Genomic DNA, 20,669 nt, shown 5'->3' on the forward strand with positions numbered 1-20,669 from the left:
ATTTCATAAGACGTCACATTATAGTCCCATCATAACATGAAAGGCCGTGGAATAAAAGAGGCTATAGTAACATAGAAAATTAGTTAAGTGACAGGAGACAATGAAAGACTTTTTCCCCAAACTGGAGGGAAGTATGTAATGGTGTTCCCCAGGGATCAAAACAAAGACCACTACTTTTCCTAACATATAAATTACTGACTTTGACTAGAGTATACAGGGCACAATATCAGAATCTGCAGATGACTCAAAATCTGGAACTGCTGTGAAATGTGAGGATAGTAATAGACTTCAAGGAGTTAAAGATAGGATGGCAGAGTGGAGACTGAGGTGATGAAATTTAATGTGTGAAAGGACAAGTATTGAATTTTGCTATGAAGAATGAGAAGAGGGAGCATAAACTTGAGGGCACAATTCTAAATAGGTACAAGAACTGAGAGATCTGGAGGTGGATGTACATATCCCTATTTGGCCAGAGAAACAAAGGACTGCAGATGCTGGAATCTAGAAGAAAACCACAATGATGCTGGAGGAACTCAGCAGGCCAGGCAGCATCCGTGGAGAAAAGCAGGCGGTCAACATTTCGGGTCAGGACCCTTCTTCGGGATTGAAGATAAGTAAAGGGGAAGCCCAATATATAGGAGGGAAAAGCAGTGATAGGTGGACAAAAGAGGGGAGGCGGGGTGGGCACAAGGTGGTGATAGGTAGATGTAGGTAAGAGACAGTGATGGGCGGGTGAGGAGAGCAGATCCACTGGGGGATGGGTCAAAGGTAAGGAGAGGGAGGGAAACATAGGGTAGAAAAAAGGTAGAAAACAAAGAGGCTAGGAAAGGGAAGACGAGAAGAGGCATAGTGGGGTGGGGATCACCTAAATTGGGAGAATTCAATGTTCATGCTGTTAGGCTGCAAGGTTCCAAGATGGAAAATGAGGTGCTGTTCCTCCAGTTTGCGCTTGGAATTCTCCTGGCACTGGGGGAGGCCGAGGACTGACATATCAGTGATAGTGGGGGAGGGGGAGTTGAAGTGACTGGCAACGGGGAGATGCAGATCGCAGTTACGGAGAGAGCACAGGTGTTCTGTGAAATGGTCACCTAGTCTGTGTTTGGTCTCACCAATGTAGAGGAGGCCACACTTGGAGCACTGAATGCAGTAGATGATACTAAGGGAGATGCAGGTGAATCTCTGTCTCATCTGAAAGGACTGTTTGGGTCCCTGGATGGAGGAGGTGTAGGGGCAGGTGTTGCACCTATGACGGGGCAGTGGAAAGTTCCCGGGGTGGGAGATGCATTGATGACTGCATTGGTGGCACCTCTTGTACCCGTGGAGAACATAAATTTCGCCACTAATTTTCACTCAGCTCTCCAATTCACTTGGATTATATCTGACATCTCTCTCTCCTGCCTCGATCTTTCTGTCTCCATCTCAGGAGATTCCTTATCCACTGACATCTTCTACAAACCCACTGACACCCACAGCTACCTCGATTACAGCTCCTCCCACCCTGTCTCTTGCAAGGACACTATCCTGTTTTCTCAATTTCTCCGCCTCCACTGCATCTGCTCCCATGATGAAGCTTTCCACTCCAGGACATCAGAGATGTCCAACTTCTTTTCTAACCGGGGCTTCCCCCCAACTGTGGTCGAGAGAGCTCGCACCCGCATCTCTGCCATTTCCGGCACCTCTGCTCTCACCCCCACCCCTCCCAGACCCAACAGGGATAGGGTGCCCCTTGTCCTCGCATTTCATCCCAAAAGCCTACGTATCCAACACATCATTCTCCGCCACTTCCACCATCTCCAATGGGACCCCACCACCAAGCATATCTTCCCCTCCCCACCCCTTTCTGCCTTTTGCAGGGACCACTCTCTCGACTCCCTAGTTCACTCCTCCCCCACCCACCCATCACATCCCACTCCCACCCCAGGAACTTTCCACTGCCCCTGTCATAGGTGCAACACCTGCCCCTACACCACCTCCATCCAGGGACCCAAACAGTCCTTTGAGATGAGACAGAGATTCACCTGCACCTCCCTTAGTATCATCTACTGCATTCGAGGCTCCAAGTGTGGCATCCTCTATATTGGTGAGACCAAACACAGACTAGGTGACCGTTTCACAGAACACCTGTGCTCCCTCCGTAACTGCAACCCGCATCTCCCCGTTGCCGGTCACTTCAGCTCCCCCTCCCATACTATCACTGATTTGACAGTCCCCAGCCTCCTCCACTGCCAGGAGAATTCCAAACGTAAACTGGAAGAACAGAACCTCATTTTCCGTCTTGGAACTTTGCAGCCTAACAGCATGAACATTGAACTCTCCCACTTTAGGTAATCCCCAGCCCCCACCCCCACAACCCCCACCCCACCATGCTTCTCTTCTTCCCTTTCCTAGCCTCTTATTTTTCTACCTTTTTCCACCTTTCTCTCCTTACCTTTGACCCATCCCCCGGTGGATCTGCTCTCCCCTCCTCCCCTAACATCTCTTACCTGCATGTACCTATCACCACCTTGTGCCCACCCCGCCTCCCCTTTTTTGTCCACCTATCACTGCTCTGCTTTTCCCTCCTATATATCGGGCTTCCCCTTTTCCTATCTTCAGTCCTGAAGAAGGGTCCTGACCCGAAACGTTGACCGCCTGCTTTTCTCCACGGATGCTGCCTGGCCTGCTGAGTTCCTCCAGCATCATCATGGTTTTCATCCTTATTTGGTCATCTGATTTTGGCAAGCTAATCATTAACTGATCTTGGTAAAGACTATTGCAGTTAAAGTGCATGTGAACTAGAGAAGTGAAAATTAACCAGGATGCCTGCTCCCTGTTGCGATTCAGTGACCTCACCACTGGGAGACCCGTGTGCATGACTCATGAGCACTTTATTCAGACTGCACCCTTTGCAACAAAGGTTTCCAACGTCCATTGTGAAATCAGTAATTAAAAAAGGCCACTTGATTACTTTACAAAGAATTGCTGGTATCAATGAAAATGTATCCAAACAAGATACATTGTTACTACTGCTGGTTATTAGTTTGCCAAAGTATAAGACTGAAATCTGACCAGATCCCAACCCTAGCCAATCATAACTTGAATGAAGCACTTATTAATCATATACCCAAAACTGGTGTATTTGCAAACCAGCTGGCAAAAAGACTTGCTGTACTGTACATATATTGCTATTGATCAAGAACAGAAGACACACACCATAACACTAAGCAAATCATCCTGACTTGGACAGGAACCTGAATACTTTAACGGAAACAGCATTAACAGAACGATACACCCGACTTGAATGTGACATAAAGTTGGCCTATCAGGCTTGAGTCGGGTAGCCACACTCTACTTCTAGTAACTGTATCCCATAGTAATTCATGAGGTGGTGTACAATACTTGCCTAAGTAGTAAGAGGTTTCATGCGCAAAAAAAATGAGCTGCTGGAGGAACTCAGTGGGTTAGGCAGCATATGTGGAGGCAAAGGAATAGTCTACATTCTGGGCCAAAACATTGACTGTCCCTTGGCCTGCACAGATGCTGCCTGACCTGCCAGGTTCCTCCAGCAGCTTGTTCTTTGGCTCCAGATTCCAGCATCTGCAGTCTCGTGTCTCCAGTTAATAATCAGGACCTTGAATTAGACGGTTTACACAAACTCTCTTTGAAATTTTCTCTCCTGCATTAAACTTCGAAATTAGGTTGTAAAAGAAGACCAAAATGTTCCATATTTTATACTTTTACTGTAAAACAGAACTTGGGTCATACAGTGCACAAAAAACAGTACTGCACATACATCTTAAAATACATTCTTTAAAAAAACTTTTTTTTTGCATTGCAGTTTGGTGAATGTTCTGCTGAACGTACTAGGAGATACTAAATTATTTGTATATACTTGCAATTACACAAAGAATAATGGACATCTGGGACAGTTTACAACATGGCAATCTAATCAATGGCTTCAGATGTTGCTCATAAACTGAATGAGTAAATCTCAAGCAGTTTGTGAAAAGTTGACCAAACCTCAAGACTGGCTAAGTGCCTTCCAAAAATTCCAAAGCTTTAAAGCAAAGATGGGTTTATTCAGAATATTTTGGTTTCTGCAGTGTGCACTGCACAGTGATGCTCTTTCTGGAGAATTAATAACTGTGAGATTGCCCTGTAATCAAGGAATGCTCCCCCTTTCCTACTGTTTCTCCTCGTCCTCCTCCTCCTCCCCTCCACCACCCCACATTCCAAATGGCATTCAAGTCATTGTCGGGATTTAGTTCTGGAAGGTACCTCTCTCAAGCCTAGGCCAGACAGAATTTTTGCAAACTCATATTTGGGAAGGTAGCTGAGTATGATGTGGTCCTCAACATCTTTCACATGCGCTTCTGGAAGATGCTGCTAAGTAGTTATTGGAGTGGGAACATAACTAATTTCACTTGCTCAGGGGTGCCAAGGCTATTTGCAACCCCGACCACTAAGAGGATGAGATCAGCTAACTTTGATCAACACTGTCAAGCTCAGGAGACTGCTGGTCTGTGAATGTCTGATCCTCACTGATTTAATCTGTTGAGCAAAATGAAATCCTATGAGTAGTGTGTTTTAATTATGACGTATTCCCTCTTTACTCAACCATTCCAGGATCATCAGTGGTGAGGCACACAAAGAAACCAAGGGAACACAAACCGGCCATAGGCAGGAAAGTCACGTTGTACCAAAAGCGGAGGCACTATACTGTACACTAAAAAACACTTTAATATGTCACGGGTAAAAAACAGAACGAAGGAATAACAAGGGAACTATCACACCTACACAAATTACAAATATAACAGGTGAAAATAAAGCTGTATAAAACATCATGTATTTAAATACATTTACAAATTAAAAAAAAAATCCTATACAAGTTCTGAAGGTTGTGCTGCGACTAAAGGTTTTCTAAAATGGGCCCTAATCTCAGGAAAAATGCTATAACAGATCTTTTTTTAAAATTCTTTTGGAATTTTTACCTTTTATAGAAAAATGATGTGATATATTATTTCATAACAAGCAAAAGCTTTACATGGTGTATAATACAAAAACCACAGCTGCACAAAACTGTGCCAATCTTATTATACAGCATCAGTACCTTTGTGAAGTTATGTACAAAGTTCCACACTGTCTGCAGTGTCTTATGTATATGCTTTTACATACATATGGCAGGTAACATACAAAAACTTAGATCCTTTGATTCTAGGTGGGCGCTTGCTCTTCATATTAGACAGAGGTGCAATGAATGCAAGTTGACCAAAGAAAATAAAAAAAGGTGCCATCAAGACAAAATGAAATTCATGCCATTAATAGGGACAAGGGTTAATGGGTGCAAATTTTCATATGTAATATTTTCCTCAAGCACCAATCGATTCCGTGCAGTTCGATCTGTACTGATTGTCCCTTTTGAAGCAAAATATTTTTGATAAATAGGAAGATTTAAATATCACCCTGGTGTCCCAAATAACTAGAATCGACTGCAGTGGGAAATTTGCTGCACTCTCAGGTTACCTGCATCAGGTAAACTTGTTATTGTTTCAGTGTTGCATTTTTTTTAAAAAAGAATGCTGGTGACATCTAGTGGCACAAAGTTCACACTGCAACTGATAAAATGCCACTTGGTACGGATGAAAGACACCTCATGTCTCTGACCTGTGGCTGTTTCAGGTTCTATCCGAGCGCTCACCCAGATTTCACTACTCGCAATGTTGCACTCCTCCACCCTTCATACTCCTGCGATGGTATGTAGGCATCTTTGATATTCACAAATATTTACAAGATTGAAATGGGGACATCAAATCTGTGGTAGTTATAGACAATAAATAATCGGAAATGCTCCACTTCAAATAGGGGACAGAGTGGGAAAACTTCAAGTGTTGTGCAGTTTGCAGTTTTTAAAACCGTAAACATTAAACGCAAAGCTGTATCCAGACATCTCAATGTACGAAATTCTACCCTGGAAGAAAGCTAAGGGACCGTAGCTCTTGGCACAAGTTGTGACCAGCAGCCAATGGGCTTCGTGCAGGATTTCAGGGCAAGTGAAACCTACAAAGTAGGAATACTAGAGGTTGATGCTCTTAAGAGCGATAAATTTGTAACATTTTGAAAAAGTACAAAGAAATGAAATATAAATGAGATTTTTTATAAATATATGGACAAACATTCTTGGGCATTTTGCTTTCAAATCTCTCATAGGAAGAATAGCAAGTCGAGTTGTAGGCTCCCAGAGGCAGGTTGCAGGTGCCTAGACTGACTGCACAGTTTTACAGTTGCCTGGAGACAGTACCCAGCAGTTTTTCTGTCCAGGTTCTTTGATGTGTGTGCGTGCATGCATGTGATCAGGCTACTGTTCTCATTTTAGACTGATCACATCTTCAGGTGTCATAAAACCTTCCATTCTGACGGAAACATCTAGAGCGAGATGAGAGTTTAAGGTGATGCAGGAGGCTCTGTTTTCTGGCAAAACAGGGACTTTCCTGCAAAACCAATAATTTAAAAAGATCAGTCCTTTTAACTTCATGTTATAGTAAACGGGTACAAAACGTAGACAGCAAGGTTCCAGTTCTTCATCTGCACAATAATTACATTTCCTCCTTTGGCCCTTGATTACTGTTGCTGGATTTTTATGGTGTCCAATCCTTGTCAGCGTTTGTTTTCTGTTGGCTCTGATTGTTCTTGCGAGTTTAGTTCATAAAGGCATTTAGCAAGTGCAGTGGAAGCCTCCATACCACTGATGGCCAGTACAGAGAGGTGGTTCTCATGCCGCTTCAGCAACCTGAGGTGGGAAGCAAAACAGCTTTATATCTATTGCTCATCAGAGTATAAAATGGATAAAGTTTTTAATTATTGCACATCAATGTTATTCCCAAGAAGTCTTGAACTGTGCTCTACTATCAGGAGAAAATGACAGACAAAAAATGTTTTAAATAAACACAAGCAGGCTGTCTCAGTGGAAAGCCATTATCAGAGAATTGTGTATTTGAATACTCAAAAGAGCTGCTGCTCTTACTTCAGCGTTAGCTGTAGAAGGAATTGAACTTCACACTCTTTTGCATATATGGTCATCTTTATAGAAAGATTTCTAATGTTTTATAAAGAGGCAAAATGCAACTTACATTCGCCCAAGTTCAGAGTATCTTGCGACATTCTTCAAGATTAAGGCAGAGGTCAAACGAATGTGCTTCACAATCGGCCCTTCCTTCTCATCCTGCCAATGAACAGAACAAGAATGAAAATCCAGGAAACTATAAACCTGATCTGATAACTTAATATGGAGAGAAACAGACCTTTGCCTAACAGAGATAAGATTTCAGGTTCATGCCCATACTCTTGTCTCAGCCATTCCAACAGCACACATGAAAATTAGCAGTAACTGAAAAGGCTAATGACCTCTCCTGAGGGGGTGGGGGGGTGGTGGGCTGTGTTCCTAGAAACCAGTCCATATCATGATTTTCCATTATGGAAGGCATGTCATCTGTGCACATGTCAAGAAACAAGAGTTGACAAAAAATAAATTGTATTTATTTACCTTTCTTCTCACATAAGTTCTGTAAGAGCGAATTTTATTTCATATATCAAATTATTGGGTAGTGATTTGTGAATTCTGTAAAGGTGAATTTCTGTTACCTGAATGACTGTAATGAGGGGTTGCTTATATTCCAAGTGACATTCCAATACCTTGCTTATTGAAAGTATAAAAAGGTAAACGGAAAATGATGTCTGCTGCAGATTTAAAACTTGTGTATCATACTCACAGGAATTTTATATTAGGTGTAGGAAGCTTTGGCGTTCATGTATATCAAATTAGGTATGCCATCAGGGTTATCAAGTTTATAATAGAGATCATGGTATTTTGGAACATGGATTTTGATTCAACAGACACTGCCAGCACTGCACTCAATAAAAACTCAGACCAGTGAGATACAGAGAAATGACGCAGTGTGGTTTCCCAAGTCTCTAAGAACACCAATAGGAGAGTACTTCATTTTTTTCATGGCCACCTTCACCTGAATAAACAGGGCAGCTGCTCCTTAGCTTAGACAAGTAGGACATTTAAGTCTGCAAGAATGACCCCTAATCCTCTAAATTGCCTGTCACTTTAATCCTCCATTCCACTCTGATCTCTGTGGTTGGCCTCCTAAACTGTTCCAACAAAGTCCTATGCAAGCTTGAGGAACAGCACCTCATCTTCAGCCTAGACACACTGCAGCCGAGACACACTGCAGCCGAGACACACTGCAGCCGAGACACACTGCAGCCGAGACACACTGCAGCCGAGACACACTGCAGCCGAGACACACTGCAGCCGAGACACACTGCAGCCGAGACACACTGCAGCCGAGACACACTGCAGCCGAGACACACTGCAGCCGAGACACACTGCAGCCGAGACACACTGCAGCCGAGACACACTGCAGCCGAGACACACTGCAGCCGAGACACACTGCAGCCGAGACACACTGCAGCCGAGACACACTGCAGCCGAGACACACTGCAGCCGAGACACACTGCAGCCGAGACACACTGCAGCCGAGACACACTGCAGCCGAGACACACTGCAGCCGAGACACACTGCAGCCGAGACACACTGCAGCCGAGACACACTGCAGCCGAGACACACTGCAGCCTTTGGGACTCAATACTGAATTCATCAATTTCAGATGAACAGCTTTTCCTGTTTGCATCAGGACTGGCCATTTCCAACAGTAGTTCATTCACCTGAAAGATTACATCAGTTTTTCTCTCTCCATAGATGCTGTTCTGCTAAGTATCTCTAGCATTGTTTTTTTTCTTTTAGATTTCTGAAATTGGATTGTTATTTCCTCTCCACTGCACTAAATCATTTCCCTCTATTTACATTCTTCCAGGTAGTTCAACTGTGATGAACAAGTATTCAATATCCTGCCTTTGATGGCAACAACAGTATTTGCATCACCTGGACAACCTTGGTCTCCAGCCTTTTGCAGGCATTCCCACCTAACTGCAATATAAATCACACTTGTCTTTCTACTTTTCCAATTCTGATGAAAGCCACTAATTTGAAACGTTAACTCAGTTTTTCCCTCTCCACAGTGAAAGCTACTATGTATCTATTGAATTTTTGTTTTATTTAAGATAGATATTTTGGCTGAACATGAAGGAACCGCCTCATCTTGATTAGCGCTCAAAAGTAGCCCCAATAGTAGTTATCTAATTAATGCCAACTATTTACAGAAGGCAGAAGTTGAGTTCACTAATCAACACCTTGGTGTCTGTGAGGAAAAACATGAGGATTAGGTGTAAGGAATGCATTGATCTGTACGAACGGTATGCAAGACAAGTTTTTCACTGTACCTCGGTACAAGAGACAATAATAAACCAATTCCAATATCCTCCTGCTTTCATTTAATGTTGCTGCCCTGAATTGTAAGGATACCAAACTGGAGAGAGCAACAGGTAGTCTCAAGGTAATACTAAAACTGCCCCCTAGTCATCAAATCCTATTGTCACTAGACTGGGAATTGTGCTCATAATTCTCCATTCATAAATTTTATGACAAATCAATTACAGAGAGCTACGTGGTCTTTAAGTCCTAAGGTGTGTGTGTTGATGAAGGGAACTCTCCTTCCCTTTCCTTCCCTTCCTAGGGTTGATTTCTTCTGTAATGCCTCTGCCATGGCAGACAATGTGAAGGAAAGGCCTTAGGCCTTCAAAGATCTATTCCTTTGCACATAACACCATACAATGACAAATTCTTGAACACAAATGCTCACAGATCTGCCCCACCTCACTCCATTCAATTCTAAGTCATTTACCCATCAATTTTTTATTAGAGAGTCTTGTATATGTTTGTATGCAAGAGTAACTACATTTCAAAAGAATTGGTAGTGAGCTTGCTAAGGGCTTAAAAACACCTCATTTTCAGAGTACTTGAACACAAAGAAGCATCATCCAATCAAGGCCCAATATCAATTGGTGGCTAAGCAATAGAAATATTCATCTTTAATCACTATCATGCAATCTCATTCTGTGTTTGGAAATGGATATTATTGTTGCATGACATCTGTAGAATTGTGGTAAGTTAATGTTTTGGAGTCTAACATAAAAAATAAATACAATATATTTATCTGCATGTAGTCTTCAACATACTTCGGAGTTTGGTAACCAATTTAATACAAGAATAAACATGAGAACCCCAGTACAAGGTCTCACAAACAGCAAATAGTTTACAATTCTTTGGTGGTGTTAGTTGAGACAGGAATGTTAACTTGGACATTAGCACAACTTGCTAATTTTCTTGATGGGATCTTTCATATTTAGTTGCAAGCCTCCTTTTAGTATCTCACCTGAAAGGCGGCAATCCTTTCAGCGGTACACTGAAGCATTAGCCAGGATTATGGGCTCAAGTCCTGGAGGGGAGTCTGAATGCAGAGCTGTCTGACTTAGAAGTGATTGTATTCAAACTATGCTAAGCAGACATTCAGAAGTTACTTAAGTTAAAATAAAATGTTTTCCCTTCCAGAAGGTGTTTGTGCAGATTATTTACCAAGTAATTCCTAAAAATAAGGTTGCGGGAGCCTTTCCTTAGAGCCATTAGGGCAGCACTGGGATGGTTAGCCAAGGCCTTGTGAGTCTTAGGTGTCGGAGATGTAATCTCTGATGGAGACTGCCTGAATAACAAAATAATGAGACACATTAATGTGTGGAACTTCAAAATACAGGTGCATTATTAATTCAAAGACAACTATGAGTCATATATAAATAGTAATCAGCAATTCATTCAAAGAAATGATAACTGACATGTATGGACTCAGAACATTTAAAAATTACAATAAAGAAGAAAACTAAGAACTGAAATGCCACCAAAGACTAATAACTTTATTCTGAGCATTAAACAGGTCCTGAAAATAAACTCATGGAATACAATTCAACATGGGATGTTTGTCCAGCTTACGATCCATTGAAAGGGCCACAAGTAGCAAATCTAGCCTGTATAAATGACATCTTAATAAAATCAACAATTACACCATTATGAATTATTCAAACATTAGATCTCTGGTATTAAATTACAGATGTACAGAAAGCTATAAATTTGCTTGCAGGTTTAAGAAGGTCACATGGATATATGAATTGGTCCCTCAGCACGTCAAGCCCACTCTACCATTTAATATGGTCATGGTTGATCTGATTAGAACTTCAACTCTGCATTCTCATTTATAGAATCCATAGAATCCATACAGCACAGCACAATACAGGCCCTTTGGCCCACCATGTTGCGCCGACCTTTAAACCACGCCGAAGACTATCTAACCCCTTCCTCCCACATATCCCCTATTTTAAATTCCTCCATATGCTTATCTAACAATCTCTTGAATTTGACCAACGTACCTGCCTCCATCACTACCCCAGGCAGTGCATTCCATGCCCCAACCACTCTCTAGGTAAAAAAACTCCCTCTGATATCGCCCTTGAACTTCCCACCCATTACTTTAAAGCCATGCCCTCTTCTATTGAGCACTGGCGCCCTGGGAAAGAAGCGCTGGCTGTCTACTCTATCTATTCCTCTTAATATTTTGTATACCTCTATCATGTCTCCCCTCATCCTCCTTCTCTCCAAAGAGTAAAGCCCTAGCTCCCTTAGTCTCTCCTCATAATCCATACTCTCCAAACCAGGCAGCATCCTGATAAATCTCCTCTGCACCCTTTCCAACGCTTCCACATCCTTACTATAAGGAGGCGACCAGAACTGGACACAGTACTCCAAGTGTGGTCTAACCAGAGTTTTGTAGAGCTGCATCGTTACCTCGCGGCTCTTAAACTCGATCCCACTACTTATGAAAGCTAACATCCCATAAGCTTTCTTAACTACCCTATCCACCTGTGGGGCAACTTTTAGTGATCTGTGGATATGAACCCCCAGATCCCTCTGCTCCTCCACACTACCCAGAATCCTGCCATTAACCTTGTACTCCGCCTTGGAGTTTGTCCTTCCAAAGTGTACCACCTCACTTCTCCAGACTGAACTCCATCTGCCACTTGTCAGCCCAGTTCTGCATCCTATCAATATCCCTCTGCAATCTTCGACAGTCCTCCACACTATCCACAACACCACTGACCTTTGTGTCGTCTGCAAACTTGCTAACCCACCCTTCTACCCCCACATCCAAGTCATTAATAAATATTACGAAAAGTAGAGGTCCTAGAACTGATCATTGCGGGACACCACTAGTCACAGCCCTCCAATTTGAATGCACTCCCTCCACCACAACCCTCTGCTTTCTACAGGCAAGCCAATTTTGAATCCACACGGCCAAGCCTCCCTGGATCCCATGCCCTCTGACCTTTTGAAGAAGCCTACCATGTGGAACCTTGTCAAACGCCTTACTAAAATCCATGTAGACTACATCTACTACACCACCCTCATCAATCTGCCTGGTCACCTCCTCAAAGAATCCTATCAGGCTTGTGAGACATGACCTTTCCTTCACAAAGCCATGCTGGCTGTCGCTAATTGGTCCATGATTCTCTAAATGCTCATAGATCCTATCTCTAAGAATTCTTTCCAACAGCTTGCCCACCACAGACGTAAGGCTCACTGGTCTGTAATTCCCTGGACTATCCCTACTACCTTTTTTGAATAAGGGGACAACATTTGCCACCCTCCAATCCTTCGGTACCATTCCCGTGGACAACGAAGACTCAAAGATCCTAGCCAACGGTTCAGCAATCTCCTCCCTCATCTCGTGGAGCAGCCTGGGGAATATTCCATCAGGCCCCAGGGACTTATCTGTCCTAATATTTTCTAACAGCTTCAACACATCCTCTCTCTTGATATCTACATGCTCTAGAACATTAACCTTACTGACACTGTCCTCAGCGTCATCACGGCTCCGCTCCTTGGTGAATACTGAAGAGAAGTATTCATTGAGAACCTCACCCACTTCCACAGCTTCCAGGCACATCTTCCCATCTTTGTCTCTAATTGGTCCTACCTTTACTCTCGTCATCCTTCTGCTCTTCACACAAGTGAAAAAAGCCTTGGGATTTTCCTTAACCCTACTCGCCAAGGCCTTTTCATGTCCCCTTCTTGCTCTCCTCAGTCCCTTCTTAAGTTCCTTCCTTGCTACCCTATATTCCTCATGAGCCCTATCTGATCCTTGCTGCCTACACCTTACGTATGCTGCCTTCTTCACCCTAACTAGTTGTTACACCTCTCTTGTCACCCATGGTTCCTTCACCCTGCCATTCTTTCTCTGCCTTACCGGGACAAATTTATCCCTAACATCCTGCAAGAGATCCCTGAATTACGACCACATCCCCATAGTACATTTCCCTTCAAAAATATCATCCCAATTTACTCTTGCAAGTTCCAGCCTTATAGCTTCATAATTTGCCCTTCCCCAATTAAATTGGGATAATCTTTAACCCCCTCACTTATTAAGTTTCGATCCAACTCTGTCTTGAAGTTTTCAAAGACCGTTTCCACAGCCCTTTGAAGAAGAGAGCTGCAAAGTCTCATGACTATTGGGCAAAAAAAATTAACCTGATCTCTTTCTTTAGTAGACAACCCATTTTAAAGTGACCCCAGGCTCTTAGTTCTCCCACAAGTAAACATCCTCTGTACACTCACATTGTCAAGACACATCAGATTCTATATAGTTCAATCAAGTCCTCTTTCACTCTTTAAACTCCTGTGTATACAAGCATAGCCTGTCCATCTCCTCGGAAGACAACACGACTATTCCTTTTATTAGTCTATTAAATGGGCCCAGAAGCTTCTCAGACCTAAAAGAGTAACTGCTTCTCTTTCAACAGATGCTGCCTGACCTGTTGTGCATTTCTAGTATTTTTTTTGTTTTTATTTCAGGTTCCGCGCATCTACAGGTATTTTTGATTTTCATTGGTCTAGCTCACCTTCTCCGAAACTCTTCCAACACATTAACATCCTTTCCTAAATAAGGAAACCAATACTGTACACATTATTCAAGATGTGGTGTCACCAATGCCTATATAATGGAAGCAAAACCTGCCCATCTTTTTATTCAATTCCCTTTGCAGTAAACGACAATGTCGTTGCCTTTCCAAATTACTTGCTATACTTGCTTACTAGCCTTTTGTGAATCATGCACGAGACACCCAGATCTCTTCGCAATCTCTCACCATTCAGGTAATGTGCTTTTTTAAAAATATAAATTTTCTTTTTTATAATTTTCCTATTGAAGTAGACAATTTCAGTTTCCCACACTATACTACATCTGTCAGATCTTTGCCCACTCACCTAACATACCTGTATCCCTTGTCCTTTCTACAATTTACTCTGATATACACCTTTGTGTCATCAGCAAATTTGGTAATCATGTCTTCTGTCCCTTTATCGAAATCATTTATGTAAATTGTAAAAAGCCGAGCATTCAGCACCGATTTCAGTGGCACACCACTCGTTACATCTTGCCAACCAGTAAAACATCTATTTATGCCTACTCTGAGCAAGCTAATCTTCGATCCATGCCAAAATTTCACCTCCCGTACCACGAGATTTTATTTCCCACAATAACAGTTGATGTTGTACTTTATTAAACACCTCTGTAAATCTAAATATATCTACCCTTTCCCCTATAATGCATCTTAAGAAAGAATTCCACGACACTAGTTACTTTTACAAAGGACTCCAATAAATTGGTCATATCCTATTCCTTTCACAAAATCAGTTGCTGTGAAAAAGGATTCAAAATAGGCAAAGGCTGAATTTAAGGAAAGCACGGTCATACTGGAACAGTTATTGTAATCCAAACACAATATCCTTTAAAAGTTTTAATTGCTTCAGGAAGTGGTACCTTATGGGCACTTGATTCCACAACAGAAAAAATGGAATTTGACTGTGACAGTCAAAATGGTGAGGTGCTACATCCACAGACATAATACTAAATTTATAGATGGAAATGAACCAGTGGACCAACATGAAGCACCTCAAAAAACAAATGATTTTGCAACTAATTATCAATCACGTTTACCCTGAGATATAACATCTGCCATTGAAATCTTCAAACACACTTAAATCCCCAGATTCAACTGCTCTAATGATCTCATGGGTGGCCGCCTAACTTCATTTAGGTATTGCACCCCTCAGAGCATTTTAACTGATTATAGTTATTAAGCTCTAAGACCACTAGCATTAAGTTCACCAAAATGAAGTTGATAGGAGCTAACAGATCCTATAACACAGAACAACTTGCTTACTGCTGAAACAGTAACTACTGGTGGTCCTTCTCCAGCCTTTAGATTTCTAAAATTAAGAGTAAAAATCATAAGTAGTCATTGGGAATAAATAGGATCACACCCCTATTTTGGAATAAGCTTTTGCTGCAAAGTAATATGTGGACAAAGTGCAAAGAAACACAGCAGAAGAAAACAGTGAGTAACAATTTTGTTCTCTTGGCTTTTTAAATACTCGTGTGTATATTGGAAAGAAAGACTGAAGGCCTAATTTTCAAATATATAATGATTCATGGCAAGTAGTATATAATTTATTATCAAAACAGGTTCAAAATTGGTGCCAGATCATCTAAGCATAATACAGTTCAGAAGGTGGCCTGGTATACCTACATCAATTCTTTGAGCTATCTGATCCTGAGTGATTTCTCCTGTCCAACAAACCTCTCCTTATCAAATATTTGTCCTGTTACCCTAAAAAGTCATTATTTAATCTGTTCCTATACTTTTAGGTAAAGTATTTCAAATCATGTCATAATTTTTTTTTCTTGTACGACCTCTGCTGCTTTTGCAAATTCCCTTAAATCTGTGACCTCTAATTATCAATCTTTCTGCCAATGGAAACAATTTTTCTTTATTTACTCTATTCAAGGCCCTTCAAGATTTTGAATACTCCTATTACATCTAGCTTTATCTTTCTCTGCTCTCCACACAAATGATCTTTCAACCTAGTCTCTGTTTTGGCATCCTTTCTTATATTAAGAAACATGCGCAGAAAACTATGAAAATGATGTTTGATAAAATCGCCATGCCAACACTTTGTAGTTAACATCAGAATCATTACAATAGAATCTAGAGGAAAGATAACCTTTAAACACAGAATTTTTCTAAATCTACATCACACTCCAATAATCCAAAAGAATGCTCTTCCTCCTCCCACTACCCTACTCTGTTCAGCATTGCATGTCTACTCCAGTTCAACCAGCAAAATGATCCACTCACTTCATGCACATAGGTGTATGTGTATGATCCGTCACAGAGCCGTACAAGTTTACAGCAGACGAAACCATTATTCAACTCACTGTTTTTGTGCCAACTTTTTCCTTGCTGATTTTAGTCTTGCTGTGAAAAAAGTTAGTTCTCCAGTCAGAATTCACTAATAGAAAGCCTAGCTGAAGGATCAATTACATAAGGATCTGCAAATATGAACCCATCTTTTAACAGTACCTTCATACATTGAATAATCAATACTAGCCCAACAGGAGGTGGGCATTTACCTTATTGCACCTTGTGCATTACTCATTTGTGCTTTCTGCTCCAACCTCTTCAGTCCATTGAGCAAAGTCTCCCTTGAACAGTGTTTGTCCTATTGAAACGACATGTAATTAGCAAAACCATGACAGAGGTTCTGAATTTAAAGTAAAAGCATTCAGTTTCTACATAGTGTAGACTTTCAGCAGAATCAACTTATAAGCAATGCTATAAGGCTAATGACATTCTTAAATGTTTCACTAAAAAGATTTTCCTTCTCCCCATCTCTAAAATAAAACGTCTATTTTCTTTTTCACAGTCTGCCAAGTGGGTATGAAAGGTATACAGCTCTTCACCTTCTGATCTTGACCTTAAATTATGTCTGTCTTGCCTTTCCCAATGCGAGAGTAAACAGTGAGGTAACATCATAACCACTAAGTGAAACTTTCCCTATCTAAAGTTAGTCAGAGAAATACAGCATTTCCTTTTGTAAAAAACTTGATTACGGAGGAAAGAATTGGCATCCTATCCAAGTATCTATTTACCCTAACCCTGCATCAAGAGCTTCCTGAGAGTCAGGAGAAACTTTGCTGTAGTCTCACAATGGTATTTACACAACCTCCCTTTGGCTAAATTTTTCACATCTGTAAAGCAAGTATCAGAGAGCAAGTAAGTAGTAATCTATCTTCAATATACTTCCAAACTCTACACATGCAGTACTGACTGGAAAAAGCTAACTTTCATGGCACTTAGACCCTGTGTATGTACGTCTGTGTCAATAATAAACTTGAACTTCCCTTGAACGGCAGGTATACTGAACAAAGCAACCTCCTTTGTTCAGCATGCTTGCATTACTTATTCAGTTGAATTAAAGAACCAGAGAAATAATTCTGACCAATCTTATCCAGCATTCCTGGGCTAACATTAACAGGTAATCCTTGTTGGGGCTTTTCTAGAAAAAAAAACCTCGATTAGAATTTTAAACATTTTGTTAACTGACCTAAAGTAACCTTTTGGCTGCTAGAAATCACATTTCCCTGGCCACTGTGTGAATATAGCATGCATTTGAATAACCTAATTGCTTCCAAATCCTCTGATTCTCTGCCTGCAGAGTATAGAGACAGTTCATCATTTGATAAGTGTTTAAGTCAAAAGCCACAAGAGTGCAGCAACCTCTGGAGGATGGGGGCCAGTCCAACCTGTGTCAGTGCTCCTCCAGAAACTGATGCTCCAATATGTTATCAATATTAAGATTTAGATAACAATTCTTTCAGTTGGCCTTAGCACCTGTTCAGCTTGTAAATATCATTCAAGTCTATTTATTCCTGAAAATTTCTGAAAAACCCAAAAACTTCCAAAAAACCAACTTAATTTTATGTTTTATATATTGAAGCCCCATCTCAATATATGAAAATCTATCCAATTAGACCGAAAGAAATGGCACAAAGTGAATGAGAAAATTCATAATAAATGGTGCTATGGGCCAAGTGACCACAACTTCACTGCTGCACTTTGCAATATGTTTAACTTTGATTTATTTTTTTTCAACCAAATATGTCTGAGTTTCATAGCTAGCAATGGAAGTAGTTTTAAAATTGTTATTCGCTCAGCCTTTTGTCAGCTATTCTTTAGTGTCTAATTGCACAACAGGCTGCCCAATTATTTGTTTATTAATTATTGTCTAATGGAACAATAGATCAGATGCTTGAGAACTGGGGAGTGAGGTGGAGGAAGAGAGAAATAAATTTCACAGCATCATCACATTTATACGCTTGATACTTCAGTCAAATTTTGACAACCCTGACAAAAATTGTGTTTACTTATTAAGGGTTACAGAGAGGATGGAAGTAATAGTGAATGTGCTCTCAGCCACTTCTGTTCTTTCCTACATGTTTCATGCTGTTCGTGCAAACACAATGACAATTTATTAGATAGGCTAAAGTGATCAGTTTAAACTGGGTAGTAAGTAAACTGTTAACTGTAAGTCACATTACCTGCAAATGTGTAATAAATGACAGTCTTTGCCGAGGGAGTGGCTCACAGCCTGCCCACAGACATTGACCATGATACACATCCTTTCCTCCATGCTCCGTGGCTGCATGGTAAAACACCTGCGAGGGTGCCTCAAACCACCTACAAATAATCAAAACGAAAATGAACCTCGTTATCACTTACACTTGAAACAAACATCCATACAGGGAACACGTCAAAATATTCTGAAACTCCCACCAAGGTCAACTTAATTCCCTCTTTTTCCCATATATAGGTCATCCTCTTTAGGCACCTGGGAGAAATCCATGTGATCACTGGGAGAATGTGCAAACTCCACACAAACAGCACTAGAGGCCAGGATTGAAATGGGATTTTGGACTAACTCAATAGTTATTTAGCAACTGTTTGCCTTCATGCTCAGAGGAAAAAGAACAGGATTAGAAATCTTCTCACCAGATCTGGCAAAGGCTCCTTTACTCAAAAATGTTTCAAAAGACTACCCAATAGCATTTTGTAAAATTTTAGATTCTTCACCTCCAGCTTTGGACAATTTGATTTGGACATATTTGGACATATAGACTACCCTGCTCTAACTGAGATTAACTAATGCAAAATGTGGCAATCAAACCAGAGATATTGTCTAATGATATTTTCAATCTGGCTAGAATAGCAATGTTTCACAGGACTATGGCAGAGGAGAAGGCAAGAAGCTAGAAGTGAAAGAGTGGTTTAGTGAAACAAGGGGATAATAGTGAGCATTGGGGTGAGTGCATCCAATGGTTTCAGTGGGGAGGCAAACAAGCCAGTAGCAGAGGAAAGAGCAGGGCAAGATGGGTTCACAATTGAGGTGGATATTTTCTCCTTGTAAAAGAGACATATCTGATAAGATTTCTGCAAAGTCCCACAGAAGGGCAGCTTGAATCAGGAACTGAGTATGATACAAGTGTATTTACAGCATCACATTTCAGTACAATGGTGACTGTGCCAATAGTTTAATAGCTTAATTCAACACACTTCTGTAGCAAATTCACATCAGCAAAACTACTCTTATTATATCCTGTTCACTACATCTTTCGTGGTAAAGTGATTTTTCAGAAATTGGCTCAATATCAACACAATGAATCGCCTGGTATTAAGAAAGTTCCACTAAGGATGGCTGCAAAATTCCAATCTGTGCAAATAAATTCGAGCTGCCCAGCTTAAATTGTGGAACTGCTCTGAACACCACATTTAGCAAAATTAGCTGTACTGTTTCTAAGCTGACACAAGTCATTGCTCAGGGGTTGCTGTTGTGTATCTTTCTTGCAAGTTAAATAGGTGACTGACCTCTTGCAGCCTTTCCACAAACACATAAAACTCTGGCTAGTTTTCTTGACAGACTCCGTTTCCGTAGAGGAGACCGAAACCTCAGAGGTCTGGGACCCTGTAAACTGTTCCACTGCAGGGGAAATCTGCGACTGTGGGTGCTGGGTCATTGTCTGCTGAATGGACACTGGAGCAGGAGAACCCACTTTAGGAACTCCCTGTAAACAAGACAAAGTGTTATAACCAAACTGCTATACTTTCAAGGTTGCTGAGAAGATCATATCAAATTCAATCAAATTTATATGTCAAAAACCTTTAATAAATCTCAACAGAAAATATTGGCTCAATTGGCTCACCATGCCAGTTCATCACAAACTGCAGAAGTAGACAGAAATCTGCTAAGCTACTTAAAAGCATTTCCAATTATATCAAGTGACTTGAGTTATCCTAGTGAACCACAGATAGTCAGGTTAATCCAAAGCCAGAAAGCAGAATAATACTTCTCCATTTCCCTGATCCTTTCAGGTCCCTGATCCAGATCAAATATTCAAACATTGGAATTGAGCAAATTATCATATGATCATTCTACAGGAGGAAAGGGTGATTGTTTGCCTACTTTACATGTTATATCAAGATGTGACTCCTTTTTTGTAAGCTTGTATGTTGCTTAGTATGAAAACAATTTTAGTTCTTGGCTAACTAGTACAAAGGGCAAGAAAAATCTGCCTTCCCTAAACTAGCAATGCAATAAAGGATATATAATTAATGCATTTCTTAACTATTTATCTTTCCCGAACAAGTTTCATTCTATTCCATCCCAGTAACTGGTCACACCCAAACTCTCAATGTAATGGCACTTCATTTGCAGTTTAAAGTTATACTTTAGAAAAGTTTCAGAGAAAGCTAAATACTCACCTTAATATTTTCAAATACTAAATGAA

General features: G+C 40.9%; 1 protein-coding gene across 1 annotated transcript in view; it reads right to left on the bottom strand.

Annotated features, from left to right (window-relative positions):
* Nucleotides 1–3,699: 3,699 nt before the first annotated feature.
* The window catches only part of LOC127580771 (AT-rich interactive domain-containing protein 2-like), a 184,752-nt gene continuing 167,782 nt past the window's right edge, over nt 3,700–20,669 (bottom strand). The window contains exons 16-21 of the mRNA XM_052034618.1: nt 19,750–19,946; nt 18,426–18,564; nt 16,458–16,546; nt 10,517–10,640; nt 7,107–7,198; nt 3,700–6,766 (exon numbers count right to left, since the gene is read on the bottom strand). Coding sequence (XP_051890578.1) covers nt 6,634–6,766; nt 7,107–7,198; nt 10,517–10,640; nt 16,458–16,546; nt 18,426–18,564; nt 19,750–19,946 — 774 coding nt within the window. The 3' untranslated portion in view covers nt 3,700–6,633. The remainder of the gene's footprint in view (nt 6,767–7,106; nt 7,199–10,516; nt 10,641–16,457; nt 16,547–18,425; nt 18,565–19,749; nt 19,947–20,669) is intronic.

The sequence above is a fragment of the Pristis pectinata genome, chromosome 20 (assembly GCF_009764475.1).
Source record: "Pristis pectinata isolate sPriPec2 chromosome 20, sPriPec2.1.pri, whole genome shotgun sequence".
NCBI lineage: Eukaryota > Metazoa > Chordata > Chondrichthyes > Rhinopristiformes > Pristidae > Pristis > Pristis pectinata.